At 40.4% G+C, this 25794-nt stretch overlaps 4 protein-coding genes across 6 annotated transcripts; 2 read left to right on the top strand and 2 right to left on the bottom strand.

Annotated features, from left to right (window-relative positions):
* The first annotated feature begins 120 nt into the window (after positions 1-120).
* Positions 121-7577, top strand: hps1 (HPS1 biogenesis of lysosomal organelles complex 3 subunit 1). Of its 2 annotated transcripts, none has more exons than XM_027278431.1 (18): positions 121-362; positions 1581-1771; positions 1878-2012; positions 2510-2652; positions 2740-2848; positions 3497-3657; positions 3778-3880; positions 3981-4065; positions 4190-4245; positions 4329-4496; positions 4636-4815; positions 5231-5307; positions 5401-5538; positions 5714-5779; positions 5959-6103; positions 6665-6778; positions 6868-6950; positions 7031-7577. In XM_027278431.1, exons 2-18 carry the CDS (start codon positions 1655-1657, stop codon positions 7194-7196), a joined length of 2046 nt encoding a protein of 681 aa, XP_027134232.1. In that variant the 5' UTR covers positions 121-362; positions 1581-1654; the 3' UTR covers positions 7197-7577. The 2 variants fall into 2 exon arrangements, with proteins under 2 accessions (XP_027134232.1, XP_027134233.1); XM_027278432.1 differs by having other exon boundaries at positions 125-362; positions 7034-7577.
* On the bottom strand, positions 7453-10473 carry st3gal7 (ST3 beta-galactoside alpha-2,3-sialyltransferase 7). Its single transcript, XM_027278433.1, has 8 exons — positions 10344-10473; positions 9884-10049; positions 9662-9788; positions 9241-9578; positions 8952-9138; positions 8689-8829; positions 8156-8305; positions 7453-8051 (listed from the first exon to the last, which is right to left on the bottom strand). The coding sequence occupies exons 2-8, from the start codon at positions 10030-10032 to the stop codon at positions 7965-7967; spliced, it is 1179 nt and encodes a 392-aa protein (XP_027134234.1). The 5' UTR covers positions 10033-10049; positions 10344-10473; the 3' UTR covers positions 7453-7964.
* A 640-nt stretch (positions 10474-11113) lies between these two features.
* Positions 11114-15872, top strand: ankrd2 (ankyrin repeat domain 2 (stretch responsive muscle)). Its single transcript, XM_010745654.3, has 9 exons — positions 11114-11162; positions 11286-11356; positions 12834-12977; positions 13062-13169; positions 13246-13344; positions 13483-13581; positions 13727-13825; positions 13910-14008; positions 14554-15872. The coding sequence occupies exons 2-9, from the start codon at positions 11288-11290 to the stop codon at positions 14677-14679; spliced, it is 843 nt and encodes a 280-aa protein (XP_010743956.1). The 5' UTR covers positions 11114-11162; positions 11286-11287; the 3' UTR covers positions 14680-15872.
* A 79-nt stretch (positions 15873-15951) lies between these two features.
* Positions 15952-23360, bottom strand: morn4 (MORN repeat containing 4). Of its 2 annotated transcripts, none has more exons than XM_027274413.1 (5): positions 23281-23360; positions 21105-21178; positions 19481-19595; positions 18712-18821; positions 15952-18617 (listed from the first exon to the last, which is right to left on the bottom strand). In XM_027274413.1, exons 1-5 carry the CDS (start codon positions 23325-23327, stop codon positions 18469-18471), a joined length of 495 nt encoding a protein of 164 aa, XP_027130214.1. In that variant the 5' UTR covers positions 23328-23360; the 3' UTR covers positions 15952-18468. The 2 variants fall into 2 exon arrangements, with proteins under 2 accessions (XP_027130214.1, XP_010742845.1); XM_010744543.3 differs by lacking the exon at positions 23281-23360 and adding an exon at positions 22254-22385.
* Between the last annotated feature and the right edge of the window lie 2434 nt (positions 23361-25794).

The raw sequence follows: 25794 nt of genomic DNA, 5'->3' as shown, positions 1-25794 counted from the left end.
TGTGCCCCACATTAGGCACCCACACATGACTTCTTCCTGCCTCACTGATCACCAGGCTGCTCAGCTCAGCGGGGAGGGAGCAGCCTCTCACTACAAACTCTTATCCAGGAGCAGTCATACAAAGAGATCCTCGACAGCACGAAGGCTATATCTGATCTCGGATCAGCGCAGACTTCCTGCTCGTAAAGCCCTGCTGATGTCACATGACTCAGCGGTGCGGTGCGGAAGGAAACAGTGTGGGCTTGAGGCAGCAGCAGCAGCAATGAAGAGCAGTCCTCCAGAAGCTGCATGAAACACTGAAGAGAGCTGAAGGACAAGAGATGCTGGGAGATCAGATCATCCTGCTCGGAGAAAGACACGAAGTGAGTTGTGACATGTGACATGAGTGCGTGTTTGTTTTGAACAGAGCAGTGTGCATCAAGGAAGTTGAAAGTTTGTTGAGGGGGGAATAACTTGAGGTTTGAGGTAAAACACGGGGTGTCATTTACGGATCGGAGCAGATTCACATGAGGAAAATACTCACACAGATAATTACATATCTGATTGTCTGTTTGAACACTGTAGCTGACTGCACATTTATAGAGGAAACAGCAGGTATCAAGTGATCAGTGCTGGGTTCATTCTCACTACATGGTGGGTCACAACACATGAACACGATCAAATGCATTTGTAATAGCTCAGCAGGCTCTGTGCCCAACTTAATTGATGGTGAAACATCAACATGAAACACAAGGAAGTGTTGCAATCCTATTGTTTTTCTGTGTTATTAAAAAATACACCTGAAATATTTCACTTGTATTTTATTTCTGGTGATTATTGTTGAATCAACTTTTAAAAATAGCAATTTGTTCCAAAGAGTTGTAAAAAAAAAGAAAAAGAAAATCTGAAATCCTCTTTCTAGACGTGTTAAGATTGAGTACAATCCAGCGTTTGTGGTTCTATTTTAAGCAAGCCGATTTCACAGGGCAGCAGGTTTGCAGTTGCACATTTATCAGCAGATTAAGGCTGACCTCGCTAAATCTCCAAAGATGATCGCGTAACCGCTGCTCATTTCTTTTTTAAATCTTTACAATTGTGTGTGTCTTGCAGTTGCAAATTCAAATCAGCCTCTGCGAAACAGAAGTACAGCGGACTGGCTGTATCTGCTTCGACTGATAGTGTCCTGTTGGTGTTTTTACTCTCACCAGAGGTTGTCACTGATAATATATAATATCTCTCACAGACTGTTTATCTTATCTGTCAAAAGGCAGAGGAGTGTGGGAAAAAAGCTTCCCCGTCGCTTTCAGTCTCTCCAGTGTCTAATCTATCGGTAACCAGTGTGAAAATAATGTTCCAGTCGAGGGCTTCAGTGTTTACGTTAAACTGATGATGGCATAGAGGGAGTGTTTTAACAGCAACCAGCCATCTGTCTTCAAAGAAAGATACAATATAAAGAATATCAGATTGATGTTCATACCCTTTGAACTGCATGGTAAATGATAAAAACAAGTTCTTAAATGTGTAATTACTGTGTGTTTGGACAGATTTCTATGATTTATAAAATCCCTCCTCAGACGTATGTATCTTTTTTTTCTTTACAGCATAATGAGTGTGGAGTGGTTGGAATAACAAGGACACCTCAGTGAAGCAGGACAGGAGAGCGTCTGTGGTCCAGATGAAGTGTTTGCTGATAGCCAGTGAAAGCGCAGAGGTCCTCTTCCACTGGACTGACCCCGAATTTCAGCAGAATATCCAGGAGCAGTATGGGGCGTCTCAAGAGGAGGGTCAGGGGGTAAGGAAGACTGTCCATGTGGTTTTTTAATGAACCGTCTTCCTGTTAGCTGTCCGAATTTACTCCTAATTTCTCATTTCTGTTCTGTTTATTTCTTTTTGTTCAGCTTCCAGCCTTTGAGGACAGCATCAGCACCTTGTTTGCACCAATCATCATCTCCTGTAGCACCATGGTGGACAGGCTGGGTGACAACTACACCTCCTTCAGCACAGAAAACAATCATATCTACGTCCTACACCAGGTAGTGCCTGTCTTTCAAAATAAAAGCTGTCACTGTCACATTAATCCCCAGATTAGCTGCCCTCGTGATGTGAAAAGACATTTTCGTGACACAAAGTCTAAACAGGATGTGATTTTGTTCTCACAGCTTTTGGCTTTGTTGTTAAACGTCCAAAGTATAAAACAGATTTCTGTATTCCTGAGCTTCATCTTACCAACAGCGATAGCGCATGTAGTGACGTAGATGCTGGCTTCTCTTACAGTGAAGCATCATGTTTGTCATGTGAGTCTTGTTTGGGAATGAAACCAGGCTTTGTCCTGTTGCTGCACATGATACAATTATCAAATCTAAACACTTGTTTCACATCCGTTCAGTGATGACAGCCTTTCAGATCTTCCTCTGACAAATATTTATTCCCCAGACAACAGTTTAATACAACCATCTTCTACCTTATTTTCCATTTTATCACCATGCTTGAGGCAAAACAGGCTAATTAGTTCATTTTGCGCTGCCCTCAGTTCGACGAGTGCCTCTACATCGCTGTGAATGGAGATGGCGAGGAGGGAGAGGATGATCTGAGGAGGAAGATCTATGTGATGAAGAAGATGATTGAGGTTCTGTTTGGCATGGTCACACTCAGCAGTAACCTCCTCAGGAAAGAGTAAGACACTTTGTGTGTTCCTTATTGAGACTTGATGGTTTTAGTGTCCTGGCCAGTTCATAAAGGAACTGTGCTGTTTGTCACCAGGCTGCGTCCCCAGGACACGGAGCAAAGAGCGAGACTGTGGAAGCATCTACAGAGCCTCCTGGAGACCTACAGCCATCTCCGAGAGAACGACCAGAGCTTCTTAGTGGAGGTGCATTGCCTTGTTGCTTCATACAGAAACAATTCCTGCCTTAGTTTTTGTAGGTTTGGCCAGTTTGTGGATAAACTCTGCACATCTTTCACTGACACTTGGCAACTTGATACAGATTCAAGCGATATCCTGTTATGATAATGCACAAAATATCATTGTTCAGAGGTTACGATGACTGTGACTCTAAATTATTACTTATGTTTAAAGTGTTTTTTGAATCACATTATTTGTTAGTGAAGTCCTGACTGTCTTTTGAGTGTTGCCACATCAGATTTAGGAACATTTTAACCACTAGATGGCAGAACAGCTAGAAGGTAATCCTGTCAGCTCCATGTACTATTTGTTATTTTGTAAAATTGCAGTCTTGTCAAGCTGTTATCCAACAAATGAAGACATGGTCCTATTTTTTAAGCATTTTCCTGGATTACTGGAAGTCCAAGCAGAAAACCTTATCTACTTTAAGGCTATATTTTCATAATTACTATGTCCAGCCATCCTTTAATTGTATTGTATCCCTCTAGCTTTCCCATGAGAGTCACTGGTCAATACAGAGGCTAAAACATATGAAAAGCGAGTTTGTACATATTTAAGGGCAAATACTCAAACGAGGATGGAAACAGTGGTATAATGGTCTCCTTCCTCTCTCAGGCAGTGGAGAGGCTGATCCACCCCACACTGTGTGAGCAGTCCATTGAGTTCCTGGAGCGCCGTTTAGTTCAGCAGCTCAACAGCAGCGTGGAGAGAGCAAGAGAGGAAGTGCTGCACGCTTTCATCCTGATTCACACCAAACTCCTCGCCTTCTACTCCAGGTACTGACATGCCCGTCACATTTATCCCCTATCCTCTATTATTTCTAATTTCTAATTTCTGAGTCAGTGAAGAGGTTTTATCTAAATTCTAAACTCTCATTGCTTCTCCGCTCATTCTAGCCGCAATGCGAGCACGCTCACCACCTCAGACCTCCTGACCCTCATCATCATGGCACAGAATATGTATCCTAGCAACATAGACCAGGATGACCCAGGTCCTGAGGTAGAAAAATGCTGACGGGCTCTCACACAGCACCAACATAAAATGTTACTCACCTTGTTTCTCATCAGATATTGTTTGTGTCTGTTTCTGTATGTTGAAGGATGTTGAGAGCACATCAGGTTCTGGTCCGGAAAGTTTTTACACCCCGGAGCCTTCCCCTACAGACAGAGGCTCAAGCAGTTCAGGTGGGTTGTGTAGCAAACTACGACCAGATGGCAGGAATGTGAGTTGTGGATTGAAAGCGTGACAGTCTTACAGTTACTAAGTATACTTTTAAACAGTATGTTGTTGTTTTCTTTGTGTCACTAGACAAGCCAGTGAGAGGAAATACTCCTGTGTTTGAGTTTGTGGACCCAGACATCCAGGTGAGAGTGCGTTTCAGTGTCTTATACTATTCAAAAAGTTGTTTGGAATGAGACCTCATACCAGGGTGAAATAATGTCTTTAGATGGCAGAGGACAGCTTGCGGACTCTCGAGGTTCCTCCACCCGACCCTTCAACCCCTCGCAGAGTCTTCTTAGAGGTCTCGCTCAAAGAGGGGTTGTATCCCATGATGCCTCACTCCATGTATTGTCTACCACTGTGGCCTGGCATCACATTAGTGCTACTAACTAAGGTTTGTGGATACATATGTATGTACTTGCTTGGTTGGGGGGCACACACGTTTATCTGGACATATATTTAACCAACAACAACTATACATCACATCTTTGCTCCCTCATTGAACCACTTAAGCATCTGTATTTATCTCTTAGATTCCCACCAGTGCAGTGGCCATGTCTGTGTATAAGTTTTTGGAGGCCTTCGCCAAGCTGGAGAAACGTTTAAGTGAAGGCCAAGAAGGTTCTGCTGCTACTAGAGGCCAGCCGAGTATACACGATGTCCGCAGCAAACTGGATAAATTCATCAAAGCCCTGGGGCCCAGTGAGATACAGGTATGTGTTTTTATGTGTGTTGTAAACACAATATGGACACCCTAAAATAATCGTAACTGGATATTTTTTGAAAAACAACTAAGAATAATTCTAAATAAATACACTTACTCTAAAACATTAGATTTATTTTCCTTTTATGTATCCTGTAATGAAACTGTCAACCTTCCATCAAACCTTCATGATTATTATAACATAATTTGCAAACCATGAGGTGCCTGTTTGTGCTGTGAAAAACTAAACTATAATACTAGAGAATGTTTTGTTGCCAGATCCAGTGCAAGAGAAACATAGAACAGAGAAAGCTACCTTTGCCAAAATGCTCTGTTACCTGCATAGTGTAGATGTGATTGATCATATGAAAATATTTTCAGTTTTTGGACCTGGACTAATAAAGTCTGCTTTTGTTTCTATCCAGTCTGCACAGTTACAAAATGCCTGGACAGAGTTTAAGAACCAAGCCTTTGCCAGAGGGGGGCCTGGGTTCAACAAAGAGTAAGTCTTCTCCTGCCCTCTGCTGGCCAACATGCGCCATAGCAAAGCTGTTGGACAACCTTTTGAAGGCTTACATTCATGTTTTTGTTTCAGTCTTATCATAAGGTGTAAGAATATGAAGACTCAGCTGTGTGGAATATACCGGCAGTGTTTTCTTATTGACTCTGGACCAGCCGACATTCCTCAACGTCTCTCCCAGGGTCTCCAGGAACGAGCCCAGGCCATGGTGCAGTATGTATCAGTCAAATGAAAATCTTTTTTTTTTTTTCATTTTGTTGAAGTTAACATATCTGTTATATTTTATTTTTTACATTTTAATGGCAGAATTATTGTTTTAATGTCTTTGCCTTTGCCACTGCCACTTTCTGTTTCTACCCTTTCCTGTCATCCTTTCTGTCTTTCCCAGAGAGAAACTGATGGACTGGAAAGACTTCCTGTTGGTGAAAAGCAAGAGGAATATCACCATGGTGTCATATCCTGTCAACAAAATAATCCTGCTCCCTGTGATACCATGTTGTGTCTGATCTAAATGTGTAATATTTCTGCAGGTGCATGCATATTTTAGGGGTCATAACAGCATGCATATGCCAAGAAACTAATTTGAACACACCATTGTCCTGAGTGTACTGACCTTGACCCAGTTAATCTCACTTACCTGGAGGATTTCCCAGGACTCATCCATTTTATCTGCGTGGACCGATCCACTGGCCAAATGATTGCACCGTCGCTCAACATCTCAGAACACACCACGTCTGAGCTGGGAAAGGGTCCGGTGGCTCAGTTCATCAAGAGCAAGGTCAAGCATACTATAAGTGCATGTCTTAAAACTAGTTAGTGTGGCACGAAATTGATGATTGATGGATCAAGAGAGCACCAGAAACGGTTCATCTTATCAAGACATCTAAATTCAATTTGAATCTATTCCTTTCAGCATAAGAACCCAGTAAAATGTAATAATAATACTCCTGATGCGATTGGTTAGGTTACAACATATTGCCACTTATTTTAATTAATAAAATATGTTAGAGAAAGGTTATAGGGTATGATATGAAGACATTTTTTGTTAATCTATTTTTTCAAAAATGTGCCTATTCATTTTCTTGCCAAGAGTTTATTGGAAAGATTGTTCACTTTTTGTACAGACAACATGTTAAATACTGAGCTTCACAGAGGCTAGTAGATGGATTTTGCCATTTTGACCAAAGGACTAGCTGCCTCCCCTCGTCCTTTTCCAGTCTTTGTGCTACTGTCTGTACAGATAACAGAGATCTCTATGCAACAAAGTGAATTATATTTACATCTGTAGTCTTGCTCATCCTTTTCTTTAATGAATTTCTCTTTATGATCAATCCTGAAGGTGTGGAACCTGGTCAGTGCAACACGGCGCTATCTCCAGAAAGGTTACTCCACTGTGACATTGCGTGATGGAGACTTTTACTTCTGCTACTTCCTCTGGTTTGAAAATGAAACGGTAAGTTACTGGCAACAAGAAATTCATATAGTACCCTGGAAAGATTGTAATAAAGGAGTTTGATTGAATGTGTATATGTGATCAACCAGGGCTTTAAATTAGAGGCAGGAGACTTACCCATCCTACCTGATGACTCTGCACCCATTGGGATGCTTGCCTGGGACTACTACAGGTAAACAACTGCGCATGACAGAAATAGATGTGATTAATCCAAAAGAGAGTGCTGCTGACTATAGAGAGTGTTTTGTCCAGCAGGAAGCTGCTGCGGTACTACAGTAAGAATCACCAGGGTGAGGTGGTGAAGTGCTACGAGCTGCTGACAGTTCACCTTGGGGTCATCCCCACTGAGATCATCCTCCAGCACTGCAGACAGCTGGCAAGCAAACTGTGGGAACCTTCACGCAATCCACTGCTGTAGACACACCCACACGCTTTGAGGCACAGGAGTCAACGTACACATTTGTTACACTGCCAAGAACTGGAAATAGATATACACTGTAAACGGTGGCTGTAAATTCACATTTCCATCATTTTCAGGTGATGTACCCTGTAATACGTTCCCTTACAATTATTTATTAGAAGCACATATGTTTATGACTGGCACTATTGATACACACAGTCCTTAATTTTTGTAGATATGATATATTTTTGAACGCTCATTTATGACCTGCTTCTTATTTATTAGTAATACTACGTTGTTGTTTTTTTCACTTTTAAAAATTTGCAGTTGATTTTTATAAATGCAGATAATTGTCAATTTTTGCCTTTATTTCGGATAGTGTCATGATTTGAATGAATAAAACATGCAACAGTAATTACTGTATGTCTTTCTTAATTAAGACAATTATTTATTGAGTCATTGTAAACACTAAAATAGCACTGTTTGAACCATTGCATTCATATTACGAAACCAAGCCAGTCACAGAACACGTTTCTGTCTGATGGCACAATTGTTCATCCATATGACAACTACTACAACTAGTGATAAAATAAGTTCATAGAATTGAAACGACAAACTTTGGTTAGTTTCTACCATCTTGTCTACCCTGCAGAGAGAAAGCTGTGTGGGAATCTTTTCTTCCAGTAGGGCACAGTTATGGCAGACTGCACATAAGCTCACAGTGAGAGAGAGGAGTGTATAAAAAAAGTTCTAGAGAGTTTTATAATCAGCCCAAGCACTGCTGACTCACAGAGCTCCTGTGAGGTCAGTCACAGCTCCTGCAGATACCAGGTCCCTCAAGAAGAGTTTCTCAGCGCTGACGTCATGCACCACCTGGATGACAATATAATTAGCTTTGAATGCATCACTTGAGATAAACATGAGGCTTATGAGACATAAAAATGTGCACCGCTGCTTGATAATAGATCTAAACTTACTTGAGCCTTCATTGCGCCCATGCGTAAGGTCTCATAGTAGTGAAGCCTGGCCTGTGGGTGCTGCATATCGTACCCAAACCCTGCCAGGCTCACCTGGTCACACAGCTGCAACGCCATCACCACCGCACTAGCACCTAATGTTGGCACCATCTGCTTGAGAGAAAATGCGCTTCGATCCGTTTCTTCAACTAGAATTAGCAAGTAAACACCAAGTACTGAGCAAAATTTTGCTCTATAAGAAATATCCAGCATGCAAGAGCAGCGAGAATCCCTTACAATGGGCATTGGGTGATAAAATGAGCATGTTAGCGTCTTTAACTGAAGGTTGTGTTTGCCCATCTTTCACTCCCTTAATCCATAGCCTTATAGCAAAGTCAACACATGTCTTTTATAACTGAGAGTTACCCCGGCTACCTTTTTCTGTTTGCGTGCAGCATTGTGTTAAACATACAACAAAGAGCAGAACAGAATGTCAGTCAGTGTATCAAAAGGGAATTAAATAAATAAAGCATGATATGTATTTCAGAACTCACGTTTCCCTGTTTCTGTGTATATTTCTGTAGAACTTGTCCTGTCTTGTGAATAATCTCTGGGTGGAGGATCCTGAAGTTCTCTGGTCCCAGGGGTATATCATCTACCACCTCCCTCCAGAACCATAGTTTGGACCAGAAGCTCTATTAGAAGTAAACCATGTGAGGCAGAGAGTGTGATGATGAGATAACGCTGTTGCTGTCACACTCGTGGCTTATGTAATGCACCATTTCTGTGTGCAATGGTTCTTCTGATGTGGGCTTACCAGTGGTTGTTTGGTGATGACAGAAATGAGCCAGTCCAGGTCCAGGCTCTTAAAGACAACCAGAGCAACCATGGTGGTTTTTTTGTACTCGTTTGCAGAGTGAGGTGCTCCCTCTGGGTATGTCAGACGGATGGTGGTGTGGGAACCAGCATCTCTCTCAAAGCCAGGCACTGGAGCATTATTCAGCCTGGTAACAGAGATGGGATATATGTCGTGAAATGTATCAGTGTTTTGTTGATGCAGTACATTTTCTTCATGCGTATTCTCCGTGTGACACTCGCACACATACCTGATAATGATGTCATACTGATCTATATGGGATCCAAGGTAGCTCCCATGAAGGACCCCTCCGTTGCCCACAACCACACATCGCCTGCAGCTGCCTTCTCCCTTCAGTGATGCAGGCAGGCCAGGCTGAGGCAATGAGGCAAGAGCCAGCGTCAGATGCTCTTCACTGCCCTGGAGCCCCAGAGGAGGGGACAGTTCCCAGGGCATAGGCTTGTCCTGCTGCACAAACACAGGGATGTCTAGGAGGCCTGCAGAACAGGCCAGGGGCTTAAGGTGGTTCAGACACCAGCGGGGCTGACAGGGGCTTGACAGCAGGGACGCTGAACGATTTAGTAAGACCTGACGAGAGGGGCAAACATAGACAGAAGTTTGATAAGAATGAAGAAATTATGGAAGATGATTGCTAAGTTGTGTGCCCATACCAGATCTTTGGGTTGTTGGTAGTCATCGTTGACAGATGCCATCCTATCCAAAGGTAAATATGCAGGAATCAGAATAGCCGAGTAGCATCCAATCAGCAGTACTAGACTGAAGACAAGGTTCTCCCTCCTGTACAGCAGAGAAGAAAAAAAAAGACAACAAAGCTTGCATCATAGATTGAATAACAGCTCCACAAAGTAAATATAGCACCTGCAGAGGTGTACCTGCTCAAGAAAAACTGCCTTGAGTCAGTCTTGGCGACTGCTCGCTGTCTGCGAAAGACAGGCGTTGGTGTTTGAGCCTCCACGGCCTCAGGCAGCAGTGGAGAGCCATCGTCTGGGTCCTCCACACTCAAGTGATTCATTGTCACCATGGCTCCCGTTCTCCCACCTGAAACACACACACACACACACACACACACACACACACACACACTTAATATAGCTCCCTGTAGTGATTGTAATCTAAATAATTTCATAAGAAAAATACTAAGAACTAATACTGCTTCTGTTTATTGTAAAGACAAACTTAATAATAACATGAAAGTATTTAGAGCTTACAGTAGAGGACCATGTTACCTATTTCTTTACCAAATGTCAACAAACACTGTCTTTTAAAATTGTTTCTATACACTTAAACATCCAAAGGACCACAAATATAATGAATGTGAAAAATATAACTTACAGCCAGCCTGGTAGAGACGTTATCTGATAGTTAACAGTGCTCCATGGTTGAGGGGAATGCAGCAATTTGTGTGTCCTGCGAAGCTAAAATGGCTCCTGATGCTTCCTATTTCACTGAAACTGAACTCTGCTCAACCCTCAATAACCTGGTTAATCATTACCACGTCACTCAGTCACACTCTGACAGGAGTTCCTGTTGAGTTTAGTAGTGGGTTTGTGTGCATGTGTACATGACCAACTGTGCAACCAGTAAAAAATCAGCATGTAAATGTCAGCATGAAAAACTGACACATTAAAAGGCTGATGCACAATTGGTATACTCATATAACATATTTGTATATCAGCTGTATGTTTAGTCTGATATATCTATAAATGGTTTTATGGAAGAGGAAGAGGAAGAGGACGAGTAGAGGCTGGACAGTGATTGATTGTTGGTGTGTTATAAAACAGATATTTACAAGGTATCACTCGACAGTAATGAAACCTTTATAAATAACATAATCCCCCAAAACAGTGTGTTTATGAGGGCTGTCCTCCTGTGAAAGAAAAGTATGCCCCGTTGCAGCAGCGGGAGTGACTAAAGCCAGGAGCTTGTGGAATGAATGCACCCTCAGTACTTGTGCATGTGTGTTTGTGTGTTGGTTTGTGTGTGTGCGCATGACAGAGGGGAAGAGAGGTAGAGGGGAAGTGAGAGGGAGAGTGTACGGTTGGCAAGTACACTATACTGCACACACCTGTTCGTTGGGGATAACACAATGTCCCACCATGAACCCTGCATTCCAGCCACGAAACCATTGGGCTAACAGCACTTCTGTATAAAGTGACTTGCAGTCGAGCTGAGTTATCTGACACTTTTATTCTATCAGATAGTTTACTAATGAGTGTTAAAGAGCTTTAATATACTGTTGTTCTTTTTGTATCTTTGTGCACGTTATACAAACAGAGATGGAAGACGCTGTGCAGTGGGTAGCCAATGTGATGGACCATAAAACAGGAGTAGAAAAGAAAGTTCAGGTAGGTGAGAAAAATGTAACATTTCTGATTTTTTCCTATTTATATCACAGTACCTTACGTTAACTTTGCTTACGTGAAAATCTTTAGACACTTATGTTTTTCCCAGCACACATCACGATTTGAAAAGCGATGACCCGTGAAAATATGTGAATAGGTATTTTATGTGAAGACATGTGCTTGACTTCTCAACATCTAAGTTAAGGCTAAAACATGATAAGAAAATGTTTGTCAGCCTACTTCCATTTGCAGACACATTGCAAATATACAGATTCACACATGCAAATAAAGGGCCACTGTGTCTCTACATATGAAACTGCTTGCTAAAATAATTTCATTGCCTTCATAGCTGTATAATTAACTTTTCTATGCTGACCGAATGTATCAGTCCTGAGTGGAGTTACATTTAATTTAGCAGAGTAAAGTAATTGATGGTATTTTTTGTTTTCTCCAACAGTGAACTTTGTCTGTCAAGACACTTGGAAAAAGTTGTCATGGTTTTGTGTTTCTTGAAAGGGTTTTTCATTGCATGTTTTGTATCTTTACTTCCTGTTGTGGTTCCAGCTAGTTTTGTTTATCTGTTCTGTCTTCATTAGTTTCACCTGTCCCTTATTATTTTTCACCTGTGTATTATTTGTCCTGTCTTGGCTTGTGTAATTAGTCCCTGTATTCCTTGGTGTCAGTTGTCGGGTCATTTGTGTAAGTCCCCCAGTTCTGTTCTGTATCTGTTCCCCAGTCCTGTGTTGTTTTGTTCAGGTACTTCTCCCCATGTCCTTTCTTATTACTGGATTTATGTTTGTTGGACTTTTTCTCGGATTTATGGATTTTTTTCTTGCCTCTCAGCCACCTTTTGTTATTTTGGCATTGCCTCAACCTGCTCTGTAAGTTACCAAAGTTACTTTTTATTCACGTCTGCATTTGCAAAACATGACGTGAAGTTATCAATTGAATGTTTTACATAACATTCAAATCGACTCTTACTCTTTATATATATATATTTTTTTTTAAATATTTTTTATGCTATGATCTTACATTATGTGCACCAAATAAAATGTAATTGTTGACACTAACTTCATGTTCATATCTTCTTGCGTTCTTCAAGTTAAACAATTTTTAAAAAATAATGTTGTAATAGTAATAATGTAATGTTTTTTATACCCAATGGGCAAAAGAAGCACCAACCAAGAACTTGTCATCAATATAATAATATCTTTTATAAAAATAAATAAATAAAATAAGATAAAGGGTCACATGCACATACAAAACATGTACCATGTTTTAGATAAAAATATATGAACAGCATATCAGCAGCAGTTTATAGTTTTATAGCTTGCACCATGCTGTGAATTTATTTTGACATTAACACTACCATTCCCAGCTCTCAACACCCCATAGCGTACTTGGCACACCTGCTTTAAAATACAATAATATCTCTCTCATCTAGGTTTTCTACATTATTACTGTTTCTGTCATCTTCCAGGAAGAGGAGAGAGTGAGACGGATCTCCTCAGACCTACAATGTGAGATTCTGGACCTGAGTGGAGGAGAGAATATTACAGAGCCGTGCAAAAGGAAAAATAAGATTAAGAAATACTCACCTGGGGTGTCTGTGGGAATTCCTGTGGTGAGCTACAATTTTCAGGAAATGTATTTCCATGTGCAACACTGATATTAAAATTTCGTCTCTGTCCCTCTCCTGTGTGGACAGACACAGCCTGAGGATACTGCAGAATTCATGAATGCAGCCAGTCAAGGCAAACTGAATGTAATGGACAAGTATCTGGCTGATGGTGGGAACCCTAATATACACGATGAGGTATTCTCTCCCTGTGTACTAGTAAAACAGATACAATTACAACAATTTCTACTTATAACATATTTAAACTTTCCAGTTGAAGAGGACAGCACTACACCGCGCCTCTCTGGAGGGACACACTGCAGCTGTCCAACTTCTTTTAGAAAAAGGAGCCGATATAAATTTTAAAGATCAAGTAAGACGTGTGGACACATTGCTTGTTTAGAGATGATGATGAGATTGAGGGAGATTATCTGCACTCACTAAAGCTTCAGCCTGTGGTGCCCTGAAGTCAGTGCTATTAATAGGATAGGTCCCTTCCACTGTGTTTCAGCTGGGCTCCAGAGCCATACACTGGGCCTGCAGAGGAGGAAGGCTGGGAGTTGTCACAGCCCTGAAAAGCCATGGCGCTGACCTGAATGTTAGAGATAAGGTCAGCGTGCATTTTATTTTTCACTGGCTCATACTTGTGTATCTGTGAACATACTGTAGGTCTTATACTGATATCCTTTATGTGTTTGTATATAGATTTGCATGCAAACAACCCAGTCAGTGTAATGTCAATGCCCTCATTGCAGTTGAACAGCACTCCTCTGCATGTGGCAACAAGAACCGGCCACACCGCTATTGTGGAGTACCTGCTGTCCTGTGGTGCCAAAATGAACTACAGGGACAGGGTAGGCCACAGCCCACTCAACACCCAGCGTTTCATCTCTATTATTCGTTTATGCCATTAATAAATACATTTTTTTTTCTTTCAGGAAGGGGACACAGCCCTGCATGATGCTGTTCGCCTCAACAGATACAAGATAGTTAAGCTGCTCATAGTTGCAGGAGCTGACACAGAAATAAAGAATCATGTGAGTTTCACCACCTTTTTGTGCACATGTGGTTTAGCTTGAAGATGATTTTAAAGGAATATGATAAGAATATGAGAATTAGCTTTTTTATTTTCTACCTTTTGACAAAGCCAAGCTGGCTGTTTCCACATGTTTCCAGTTTTTATGCCAAGATCAGCTATCCAATGGTGTGCTGGTAGCCTGATGGTTGAGGTGAACACCACATAATCGCAGTGTCCACAGATCAATAGTGGTGGAGGGTCATAACCTTCTCTTCCTGGTTTCCTGCCTTTCTCTACATTATTAAAAAAAAGGAATAAGCTGCTGCCTGCTGGTCGTAGCCTCACACGTAATGTACTCACAAGAGGTGTTTATCGATCTTCTCATCTAACTCTCAACAAGAGAGCTAATAAGCCAATTTCCCAGAATACCAAATCAGACTATTCTTTCAGGGATATTTATTGATTGCATATAAGAAGCTGACATGCTGTGGCCCATATCTTACATACACTACACGTACAATATGACCCCATGCTAACAAACTGACATTATCAACTGTGTTACAGGAAGGAGTGACAGCAGTGCAGCAGGTAAAACAATGGCAGTTTGACATCATGGAGACCCTGCAGAGACTGGAGAAGCTGAAGGAGGTGGGACTTGTGCCGCCTGAAAGCACCTCGAGAGAGGAGTGAATAATGCAGCTTGTTGCTGCTCATCTGCTCATACAGTATATTCTTTACGTCAATTTATATGACTACCTGTCTCAGGTTAAAAAAAACAAAAACATTCTGTAATGCCACTGTAGGTCTGTGTAAGCGATATTTAAGTATGCATTATACAGGATGTACTCACCAACAAAATCTGTCTTTCCAGGCCATGGCTACTAAACCTTTGAGATTAGACTGAACTCTGACACTAAAAGATACCATCTTGGCTGTGATGCTTTCAAAAATGATCAGCTTATCTCCCGAAGGAGACAAAAACATGTGGATGAAGAAACAAAGCTAAATTTAAACTCAGACAGATTTGCTTCCAAAGGAGCTTGATAATCTCAGAAGCACTCTCATGGATGATGCATATCTGATTTGTGATGCGTTTTTTAAGTTGAATAATATTACTACACAGGGCTTTATAGAAGCTGCGTTTGAATATACATCAAGAGGTCCTTGTTTTATTGAGGCGACAGCACACAGTAGCACTGTGTGTGAGACATCAGCTGACGATAGCAGAGATGGCTGGAATGCCCCCGCTAAAGTCAGGGATTCAAGGGGAGCTCAGTGGACATATTTTCCTTCTACCATCAGTGGCTCAAATGTTCCTGAGGGCGGTTGGCTTTTCACACTGGAGCCACCAACAGCTTGCAATGTAGTTGTTTATATAGTATTATATATACAGCCATTCATTTTATGAGCACGTTGTGTTCAACAAATTTTGTGAATTTAAAATTTGGTTTTGAAAAGCATGCATGTGCTCATTGTAGTCGATCATCAGATACACTATCAGCCACACGCAGTATTTCCTGCTCCAAGCAAAGCAGTGTAACGGTCAGAGACTTTAGTGGGAGAGACACAACATGTACACTACAAGGTTATACAAGCGTTGTCATTTATTTTGTCAGCTTCACCCTAACAGAGATATTACAGTATATTGTAAATGTAATATAGGACTCATGCATGTTTTACGGCTTTAGTTCTGTCGTTTTCAATTCCAGATGAACTACACACACGATGCTGTTGCTGAGGGCTAGTGTAGAATAAGAAGGGGGATGGGGAAACTGGAAGCTTCTGCTTTGTGCTGTGTAGCAGCCAAAAAACAGAGGAACCTTTTTACACATTGAACGGTTTAACTTCTTTCCATAGATGCAAATGTCGCACATTTTATCCTCTCGGAACGGAAAAGCACAAAAGTGGATATTATATATATATATATATCTTAAAATTAACGACTTCAACATGTTACTGTGTCCAAGTGCAATTTTGTTTGAAAATGAAAAGTGTGTTCTTTTTCCAACACAAGGCTTTAATGAACACATCAGTCGTTGATGCTATGGCAGGAGAATGAGAGGATACCGTGCAAACGGTTTCTTTAAGAGCACTCAAAGCAACATTATATTGTTACTGAAAAAAAGGTAACCATGGCAATGATATTTTCCAGGCAGGTGAAAGTCTGGACAGGCACGCTTTTAAAGCACCATTTGTTTCCAGTTGGAAATGGAGGTGGTTGTAGTGAATTCATTTTCACTCAGGCAGGGGCGTGTAGGCAAAGACGGCATGAGCAGACATGACATCTAAAGGGAAAAATACCATGACATGATCTGAAATACGGCATATTGCACACGTTGCACATACAGCAAACATTAAAGTAACATTGTGTGCTTGTAGATAGTGGTACTGACACATGCACTGCTCTGCTTTTCTGTGTCTAGTGTAATCTTCACCCTTTGTGATTGCACTTCTGCTGCTGTACCGAAGGGGTATTCAAAGCAAGCAACAGCATGGGCTCACAATATTAAGTATTGATTTTCTTTTTCCTCATGGAACATAACAACAATGAAAATCAGTAAGTGCAATAATCCACGCTAGAGACTTCGGGAATATTTACAACAGAATCTAACACCAATTCCCTGTTTAATCTTTGCACCTTTTGTTTTTCTTGCACACAAAAAGCCCCAGGTGAGTTTGTCCTTATTGATTTGTCTTTAATGTTCAGCTGTAAGAAATGACATATGTAACTTCGGTTGGACCGTTCTAGGCTTCCTTACCTATAATATAATTTGATTGTCTTTGGTTGAAGTTCTATGTAGGCAACCCTAGACAAGCCATGTCTACAAATACTTTGTAAGGCCTATTAACTGTTCAAGTACACTGAATTAATCTGTAATCACAGAATAGATGTAATGGTTATTAAATCTGTAACACCTCAAAACACTCTCACACTTTCCTAAATAACTACCTGACCAATCAAACAATTATCTCTTAATTAATCTGAAAGGCCAAAACAATCACAATCAATGACAATGAATATCTATACACCTCACAGGAAAAACACATACATTAGAATAACACTGTTGAATATACATGATTTATAAACTGTTTTATTCAGCTGCCTCAATTAAGATCCACATCCCTAATTAAATAGTTTAATTATGATTTTTTTTTTAAATCAACTTTAAGGATGTACAGTCATCCAAGTCTTTAAGGTTATACAGGGGGAAAGCATGAAAGAACTATCCAGCTGTGTTAAAGCTCTCCAATGATTTCCACTGGGAGCAGGAGGTGTATTGAAGAGAGGAGAGCTGCTGGACTCGTGAGTGATGAGAGCTGGTATTCAGCACCAGCTTAGCAATGTGTCTCTCAAGGCAATCTTCAAACAGACCTCAAATTCATTAGGATGACAGACACCTTAGGACAAATGATGTAGAGGAGAAGGGGAGGAAAGGGTACTGTGCACCATCTGATTTTCAGTACCAAAATGTCTTTAAGGCAAATGTGAATATTGAAGGAGAAACACCAGTGACAAAAAAAAGATGAAGTTTGCAGCAGAAATGTTAATTGAGATGACATTTTAAAGGTGCCCTGTGGAGTGTTTTTGTGAACAAACAAAACTGTTTACATTCACTGTGTGCAGTGGCTAACAAATGTGTTTCCATCCTCAAAAAAACATTTTAAAAAAGCCAATTTTGAGTATTTTCCTGTGTGTGTTGTTTAGATTATTTGTTTTCTGGTAGCAGGTTTCTACATGAATGGCTTTGTGGATGCATTTCAATGTTTCTTTGTGCGTAATCGCCACCAACTCTCCACGTGTATCTGTGAATGTGTATCACGTAGCCCACATGCTTGAGCACATGCATCCTCATGGCAGTGCATGATAAAAAACGAAACAGGGACCTACTTTTAAAAACATTGCTCTACCACACGGTCCCTTCAAGTGTCACTCTGTTATAATGGATTGCAGCATTTTTAAAAGGTGAATTTATCTCATTAGTGGCTAATGTCTTACAGCATACAGACTTAATTTACGCCTCCTCCTAATGCAGGAAAAAAACCCTCTTTAAAGTACCAGATGTGCAATAACATGGTAAGAAGAGGTCTCCCATATTCAGATGTTTGATGTATGAAAGCTAGCTATTCTAGAGAAAAACACAAAAACAATGTTTGGTAAGTACAAGACTCAGAACACTGTAAAACAGCAGCATTTGGTGTTTACATGACTTGTGAAGTTAAAGGTGTGCTTCATGGTGTTGTGCATTTCAAGTCAGTCATACAGAAAGCCATAGTTTGGTCAAATTGCATGTGCACGCCAAGCCACTGTGAAGGCTAAGCATGGAAGATGCAGAAAGAGAAAAAAACAGAAAGTGATGGTGAAAAAAGAGCAAAAAACACAGAGAAAAGAGCTGAAGGGGAGTATACAAGTACACATCCCTGAGGTCCTCCTGGAAGGCGCTGGAACCCTGACCGTGTCTCCTTCAGGATCCATGACAGTCAAAGTGCCAGACTGCGAGCATTGGAGGCTGAAGCCTGCGCATGCTGCACCACTCCTGGACACTTCTCTCTCTTCTGCAGCTTGTGGTTTTGAAACAAGCCCTCGTTTCGTGGGACACCATGAGCTCCATCTGGGAAAGTCAATAGCCCTGGAGGCACAGACACAGGACACTATGATCAACAGCTGAGAGACGATATTGACATCCTGATAGACAAAATGTTCCACTGGTGTAACAGACTTACCATATCCCTCAACACGTCCATCTTTGAATTCTCCTTCAAACTTCATGCCATCGTATCGGTTGAAGACTCCTGTGCCTTGAAACTTTCCATGTGCAAATTCTCCTTCGTACCTGATGCAGTGAAAAGACAGCATGGGGGTCATTTGTAACTTGTGACTGGGAACAAAATTTCTCTTTGTCACTGTTTTCCTAAGGAGGACAGTGATTGGGTTGACCATCCAGTGTGTTATTTCTCACATAAATTCACCAAGCACCAAGTCAGTTATTCCACCATTAAGAAGAAAACCCTTGCTTTGTTGTTTGCACTCAAATATTTTGAGGTAAACGTATGTTGGTTCCAGCCCTTTGCCTGTTGTAATCATTACCAATCATAACCGACCCGTCTTTTTGTCCTGCATGTACAACCATAACCAACTCATGTGGTGGGCTTTGATGACAACCTGGGAAGGGTCTAGAAAATGTAATGAATAGATGTCCTGTCTAGATTGTAATGTGTCACAGAATGTAATTTAATAGGTATCCCAAAACCCCTAACAGCTTGTGTCTTTAGGGGAAGGGTGTAGGAGAGGATGCTCCTGCATAAAGTTGCTTGTTGTTGGTCTGAACAGCATCCGCTCCCCCTTTGTTTCCCTGGCAATTTACCTCACCTCTTTTTGTTGTATAATTAATCCCATATTTCTGGAAATAAATAACCCTGTCAACTGGCTTTGTGTTATGCCCCTTTTCCCTACACAAGCTGGGTCGTAACAGTCACCCTCTTGCTCACACACCTGGATCCATCTGTGAAGAACAGCACACCAGAGCCATGGAAGAGTCCATTCTCAAACTGGCCAGTGTAGCAGGTTCCATCCTGAAACTTGAGCTGGCCAACACCATGCCTCCGACCTGGAAAATCACACACCATCAGAATGAGTAACAGCTCAAACTTCAAACAGATAATGATAACACAAGAAATGCTGTCAAGCCAAATGACCTTGACAGAGCTCGATACCATTTGCTGATGCACATTTTATCTACATGGATGTCATCGTGCCTCATCTAACCACTTAGCTTCTTATGGATTACTCTTTTCGTAATAGTGTCAAACTTGCAAGAGATGACAAACTGAGCATGACATTTGAACTTGCAATGCGGCTCAGGGTTTTATATTCACTTGGTGTTGTAGAAGCACTACATATGTCACATGAGTTAGTACGTGCTCGGATTTAGTTATCCTCCCCCCTCTCTGTCAGCTAAAGGTTTACTACTGAATTAGGAGTCCCATCTGCCTCCTGCGGGTCGGGAATTACAGCACTCTAATCCAGCAGGTTTTTTAGCAGGGATTTCTACTTTAGGAACCAGACTTTAAAAACAGTCAAGGAATGTACTTGCATTCCCCTCCTAGTAGCCTATGATCCACTACCGAAGCTTATAATCATGTCAGAGGGCACACACCTACAAGTTTCTGGACAACTGCTACAACTGGCTTAGATTAGCAATTGCCACACTGGAAAAGCGGCTGAAGTTGCCTTTGAAGGGTGAAGGATGGATGGATTTGTTCCTGGTATTTTCGATTGATTTGGTTTCTCAATAGCAGCTGACAGAGGACTTTCTACGATTTCCCAAACGGGTCCAAAGTCTAATCCAGAAGATTTGACAAAGCCAGAGCTGGTAAATCTGGCTCTCTTCGTCATGGGCTGCCAATGCTAGCTAATTGGGATTTGATTAAATAGCTTCAGCCTGCATGTCACCAGCATTATTGCATGGGTGTGTGGGAGAGAGTTAAAGCAGTGCAGCATCCTCATAATCTTTGCCACAGGTGAACATTTTGACAAGATATTTTCCCTTCACGGAAGGATTTAACTTTTTAGTATGCACCCATCCATGCAGGTTCACGTACAAAAAACTTATTTGCTGCCATGGTTCCTGCAAGCTTCCCCATAATATTTTATATAATATATATGTATATAATTATCTATGTAAACACAAATTACATACTTTGTTATGTCAGCCTAGAGTTTCCAAAAACAACTTCTCTAATCCAGGACTGATGCGTTAAAAAGCATCAAGCCAATGCTGAGAGTGCTGTTACCTTAGCTAATGTCAAGCATACTCAGACGTTAATCAATGACACCCTTTGGTGCAATTTGCATGTCATTCTCCTTACTAATAGCTTCATTAAATATGGTCACATTCTACCTGCTTGTGTGCATGAAACCATGTTATTAGAAATATACTGTACGAGTTGAGCTGTATCTACAATTAAAAGTCAAAACATGCACTAGGGATGCTTGATAGTGTTCAGCAGCAACTATTAATATCCATATGCAGAAGGTACAAGTAAAAGCTTGTCACATCTCTGGAGTTAAGTTGGTGATGCCTGCATATAAACTGAAAAAAGCAGGATTGTCTTGCCTTCCTTCCACTCGCCGTGGTACTCTTCCCCACTGGCATAGGTGAAAGATCCTCTGGTCAGAGTCATGTCACCCCTGTTTCCAACACATACAAACATCATTGGCAACAGAGCTCAGGAACACAGCAATATGTGTTTAAAAGAAAAGCACATTAAAGGTTTTCAAGCTCTGAGATGCTGTTCTTCGGGCTGACCATGTGACCTCAATGTGGAGAGAGGCAAGTGATGGATGTTTCCCTACTGGGCTTATTAGTTTCTCTGTGTATGAAACTGAATGAAAGGGAGTAACTGTCTCTTAAGGACATTTAAGGAACAAAATACAATTGTTGAGATTTTGTTCATGTCACAGTGGTAAAAAAAAAAAGCATCAATCCCATGCTTCTTATGTTGTTTACAACACATACATATAATTTAATTTGGCATTTCTTTTATTACCTTAAAGGAGTGAAGACAAAGAAAATCATGCATTATTTAGTTCAATGACATACAGCCTTGTATAAACAGTTTAGTGTATTTAGTTACAGTGCCAGACACCATGAATATATAATTCTACACATGCAGTGTTTGGCAACTAAATAGCTGAAGCTGAATTGGTGGAAATTATTGTCATAACTGTTGCCTTGTCAGTGTCAGTACCTGTTCCTGTAGCTGAACTTTAAGTCTGGGTCGGATCAAAGGATTAAGACAAGTTACACCAGATCCTATAGTCAACCCATGAGGTCTGTGTTTAATTCCCAGGGTATGTGCGTGGTGGTGTGAAACGCATTATGCATTATAGGAATAGACTAAAAAATGTGACTGTGGCATGACAACAAAAGCTCACTACATGGTGACCATTTGAAAGTATTGTTCAGCAGCTTTCTAGCTTCCAAACAAATAACAGTAATGGCAGTGGGGTGTAGTTTTACCCATGCCATAGTGCATTGCTGCCATTGAATAAATTATTCATCAGCTCACATTAAGACAGACACATCCGTTATTGTAAATATCCAATTTAGGCTGTCAATATGTGTCGATCAGTGCAGCCTTCACACAGATGTTGCTGTACATGGCTATCGCTTCTTTATGACAAGCCTATGCAAAACGAGCGTAACCTATGGCAACACAACTATAAGCGAAAAGCGACAACACCTATTAACGCTATCGTTTACCTGTACGCTACGTTTGTCGTCTCTGAAGCATGGAAACCACCGTGCAAGAGCGGAGGGGCGTAAAAAAAAAAAATTATGAAAACACCGGCTCAGAAACGTATGCCGCGTTCACGTACTCCTCGTAAGCTTCTACATCCAATGATAGGAGCATTAAGACATTCACATACGCTTTAGGTTGGCTGGGTTGGTCACAAAGTATCAGAGGATTTGCGGCAAAAGACGTTTTAGTTACTGTTCATTTAATTAAATGTGTCATACTAGGTTCATGAACATGGAATTTCTTCCTGTGCAATATAATTAAAACGTCACTTTTTTTAATGCTTTGCTTCATATCTTGTTTAACCCATGAAAACACACAACTTTAGTAACCTGTGTTTACGTTTTCTGCCATGTAGTGGTGACGATCAAGCTCGCCTCACCTCGGGATTGTCAGATTTACGACGGCATTTTAAAGCACCATCAGCACAGCGTCATTGTAGCCTGACCGTCGCGCTGTTTCATTGCATGACTTATTGTTGGCTCTCATTGAAAACTTTCTTTGATTGGCCTTGTGTGCGTTAGCTTAGAGACTGTGACATATTTATGAAAAGCTGTAAGGCATTTTTTTCTGAAACAGCTTAAAGCTTTCAACACTAGTGCTCAAAGGAAAGCCCACAGTTTAATTGGATGTGGTCTGGGTTACATTATGTGTAATATGTAATGAATTGCAATTCAGTCAGTTATGTCATTTTGTAATACAAAGCTGACATTATTTTGAACAGTCTTGTAATGACTACGTAACCCTAACCCTTACTACAAAACCAGTCAGTGTATTTGTAATTACAACTTGACAAGCAAGACAACATAACATATCTTATGAAGATGCCATAGCAGGCCAAATGGTTATTTTAATTGAAACCTTATCAACCTTATCTTAAACCTATCTAGGTAGTCATTTTGAGACTTGTTTTGTAAAGTTTTACCAACACGTAAGAACACGTCTGACATCAACAATCTTCTGTTGTGCACCATGTGTGAAATAACGTACCTGGTCTGGACATTGTCTGGAGAATATATGTTTAAAATTGTTTTCATTCAGCAGCTCTTCTGGCAGCAGTGATGGTTACTATGGTTACAGCTCATGTGTGACTGTGAGTTACTATGGTTATAGTAGGGATATGATTATGCTCTGTGTCTTTAAAACCTTCTCATGATCCTCAGAGAGGTTTTAGGTTATTATGACTATACAAAATCACCACTGTAGCCTATCTGTACCTCAGTTCTGCTAATATAACAGAATTTTACATGTCTGGCTAACATTATCCATCATAACCTTATATAGGATTGCCAACACGCTCTCATGCTACTCCAATAAATCTCATACCAAATAAAGGGGAAGCCTCAAAGCCACTCCCTCATGAATACATATAACTATGTATGTTAAACTATCCTGTGTGCATATTATCATCATGGATTTGTTAATAGTTTAATTTACCAACCAAGCCGTGAGATGAACTGCCTTTGTAGTCTTGTGTGTTTTGGAACTGCAAACAAAATCTTGTTTAAAGCCACCAAAAGCCTAGGGCTGGCTGTGCTATTGCATATTTATTATTGCTAACTTGATCATGGAGCCTTGCATGTGCAACAATGGCACTAAGAGGGTATCTATAGTGCCCTATTTTGAAGCATAGGGCCACTGACCAAGCTGCAATATTTGATAAGTTGGCAGTGAGAATGTGTTGATTCTGCTCCTCTGCTCTTTTTTAATCATGCATAGAGCCGTCCTTCATATTAACCTCATGAATTACCTGTTCATGGATAATTACTTCATCTGCAACAGTGAAGTTAAAAGGACCATTGCCTTGTGTGATGTAGAGAAGGGATTCTCTCCAGCCTCTGTTCAGACCCAACTCACAATTAAGTGGAACAAATATGTAAATGTAATAATTTAAAAAACACAATCACCAACAGCAGCGGAGTAGATTATTTTTAACAAATATAGTGGATGGGCAGATTTAGATATTTCAATATGTGTGTGTTTATAATAGATTGTCTGTTTTGCTTGCAGGAAGTGGAATAAATAGAACATACACCGAATAACAGTGTGGAAGTAACAAATTACAACTATTCATGTTACTGTAGGTTATTTTTTGGTACTTACATTTGGTATGCATCACACTATGCAATCAAACTTAACTAGTTTTAAAATAATAATTTACTAGCTGGCATTCAAGACTCCTGTGTGTTCTTATGCACACCAATTGAAATAAAGTGCTACTAATAATAATAATTATAATCCAAAGACAACACCATGGACTTATGTGGTCTGTAGTGTAGGAATTCAGATAATGTTTCACACAGCACAAGAATTATGTTTCCCCTTCAGATATAATTGCAATTTATGATCCATGTGATTGAGAGACATCCAGCAGTGTGATTGTAGACTGCAACCCCCTTTACTTGCCCCTCAATTTGTAGTGTGAACTAGAGAAACTACAGTGCTGCGAAACGTATGAAAATCACAAAACGCTCTATCTAGAGTGTCTGGTTTGTCACTTCTGGGCTACTGTAGAAACGTGGTGGTTTAACATGGCAGACTCTATTAAAGAGGACCCATAAGTGTCTGTAAATATAAAAAGCTCAATCTAAGTTAACAAAATCACAACAGTTCTTTCAAAGATTACACTAATGGATTAATCTGTTAGAGCCCCATAAATCTTACACACTGGACCCATAAAGATACTAAAATCTAAAATGTTCAATCCATTTTTATAATGTTTACCACACACACAAAAAAAATGTTTAGGCCCAAAATGATTAGATTCATTTTTGCTGATGGATTTGGGCAAACAAATTGGCTTAATATTGAATGCATAAACCTGGCTACTACTACACTACTGTGTAGTGCACTAGTTCGCAAACTGTGGTACAAGTAGCACTGTTGGTACGCGAGCTCCCTTGAGTGGTACGCAGAGGAATCTCTGAAATGTATATATTTTTTAAATAAAAAAATTAATTTAGAAACATTTAATACTGATAATACTACAAGAATTTAAATGAAAAGACTTATACCATAGTCATGTCACGTTAATACAGGTATGTCAGGCATACATCCACGATTAGGTGCAAGCTAACGAGTGACGGGTAATAAAAATTATAAAAACAATAAGATTCTTCCCATGGCAATAAACCTTCCTCCTGCGTCAACTGTCTGTATCTGAACAGGGTCGGCCTACTATTTTTTAATGTCTGTTATATTGGTGGAATATATTCTGAGGTGGTACGCAGTGTAAAATGTTTGAGGAAATATATTCTGAGGTGGTACGCAGTGTAAAATGTTTGAGGAACACTGGTGTAGTGGAAGCACATTGAGTTTCTTAGTACTATTACATTAATCTTATTACTTCCTTCACATTAAATGTATTCTTTAATTTATATTAAACCTGTGTAATTCAAATGGTTCATGTCCTGATTTTTGCTTAAAATGTTTTTTGTTTTTGTTTTGAGTGCATGTTCACCAAAGGAAATCAGCGTAAATTTGGATGAATAATGGCCCTTTTGG

Source organism: Larimichthys crocea, chromosome III (assembly GCF_000972845.2).
Source record: "Larimichthys crocea isolate SSNF chromosome III, L_crocea_2.0, whole genome shotgun sequence".
NCBI classification, from domain to species: Eukaryota; Metazoa; Chordata; class Actinopteri; family Sciaenidae; genus Larimichthys; species Larimichthys crocea.
This window is presented reverse-complemented; position numbering and strand designations above follow the sequence as displayed.

Bases quoted from the DNA above. Each gene is read 5' to 3' on its own strand.
- morn4 (XM_027274413.1), bottom strand. From the start codon at position 23,327: ATGAAAACAATTTTAAACATATATTCTCCAGACAATGTCCAGACCAG. The intron at 21,179-23,280 runs GTACGTTATTTC...TGTTGGAAACAG, and splicing joins CCAGACAATGTCCAGACCAG to GGGTGACATGACTCTGACCA. The intron at 19,596-21,104 runs GCAAGACAATCC...GTGATTTTCCAG, and splicing joins CCACGGCGAGTGGAAGGAAG to GTCGGAGGCATGGTGTTGGC.
- st3gal7 (XM_027278433.1), bottom strand. From the start codon at position 10,032: ATGGTGACAATGAATCACTTGAGTGTGGAGGACCCAGACGATGGCTCT. The intron at 9,139-9,240 runs GTATGTGTGCGA...CTCTGTTACCAG, and splicing joins CAGTATGACATCATTATCAG to GCTGAATAATGCTCCAGTGC. The intron at 8,306-8,688 runs GTGAGTTCTGAA...TCTCTCAAGCAG, and splicing joins ATACACAGAAACAGGGAAAC to ATGGTGCCAACATTAGGTGC.
- ankrd2 (XM_010745654.3), top strand. From the start codon at position 11,288: ATGGAAGACGCTGTGCAGTGGGTAGCCAATGTGATGGACCATAAAACA. The intron at 13,170-13,245 runs GTATTCTCTCCC...TAAACTTTCCAG, and splicing joins ACCCTAATATACACGATGAG to TTGAAGAGGACAGCACTACA. The intron at 13,345-13,482 runs GTAAGACGTGTG...ACTGTGTTTCAG, and splicing joins ATATAAATTTTAAAGATCAA to CTGGGCTCCAGAGCCATACA.
- hps1 (XM_027278431.1), top strand. From the start codon at position 1,655: ATGAAGTGTTTGCTGATAGCCAGTGAAAGCGCAGAGGTCCTCTTCCAC. The intron at 6,104-6,664 runs GTCAAGCATACT...TCAATCCTGAAG, and splicing joins CTCAGTTCATCAAGAGCAAG to GTGTGGAACCTGGTCAGTGC. The intron at 6,779-6,867 runs GTAAGTTACTGG...GTGATCAACCAG, and splicing joins TCTGGTTTGAAAATGAAACG to GGCTTTAAATTAGAGGCAGG.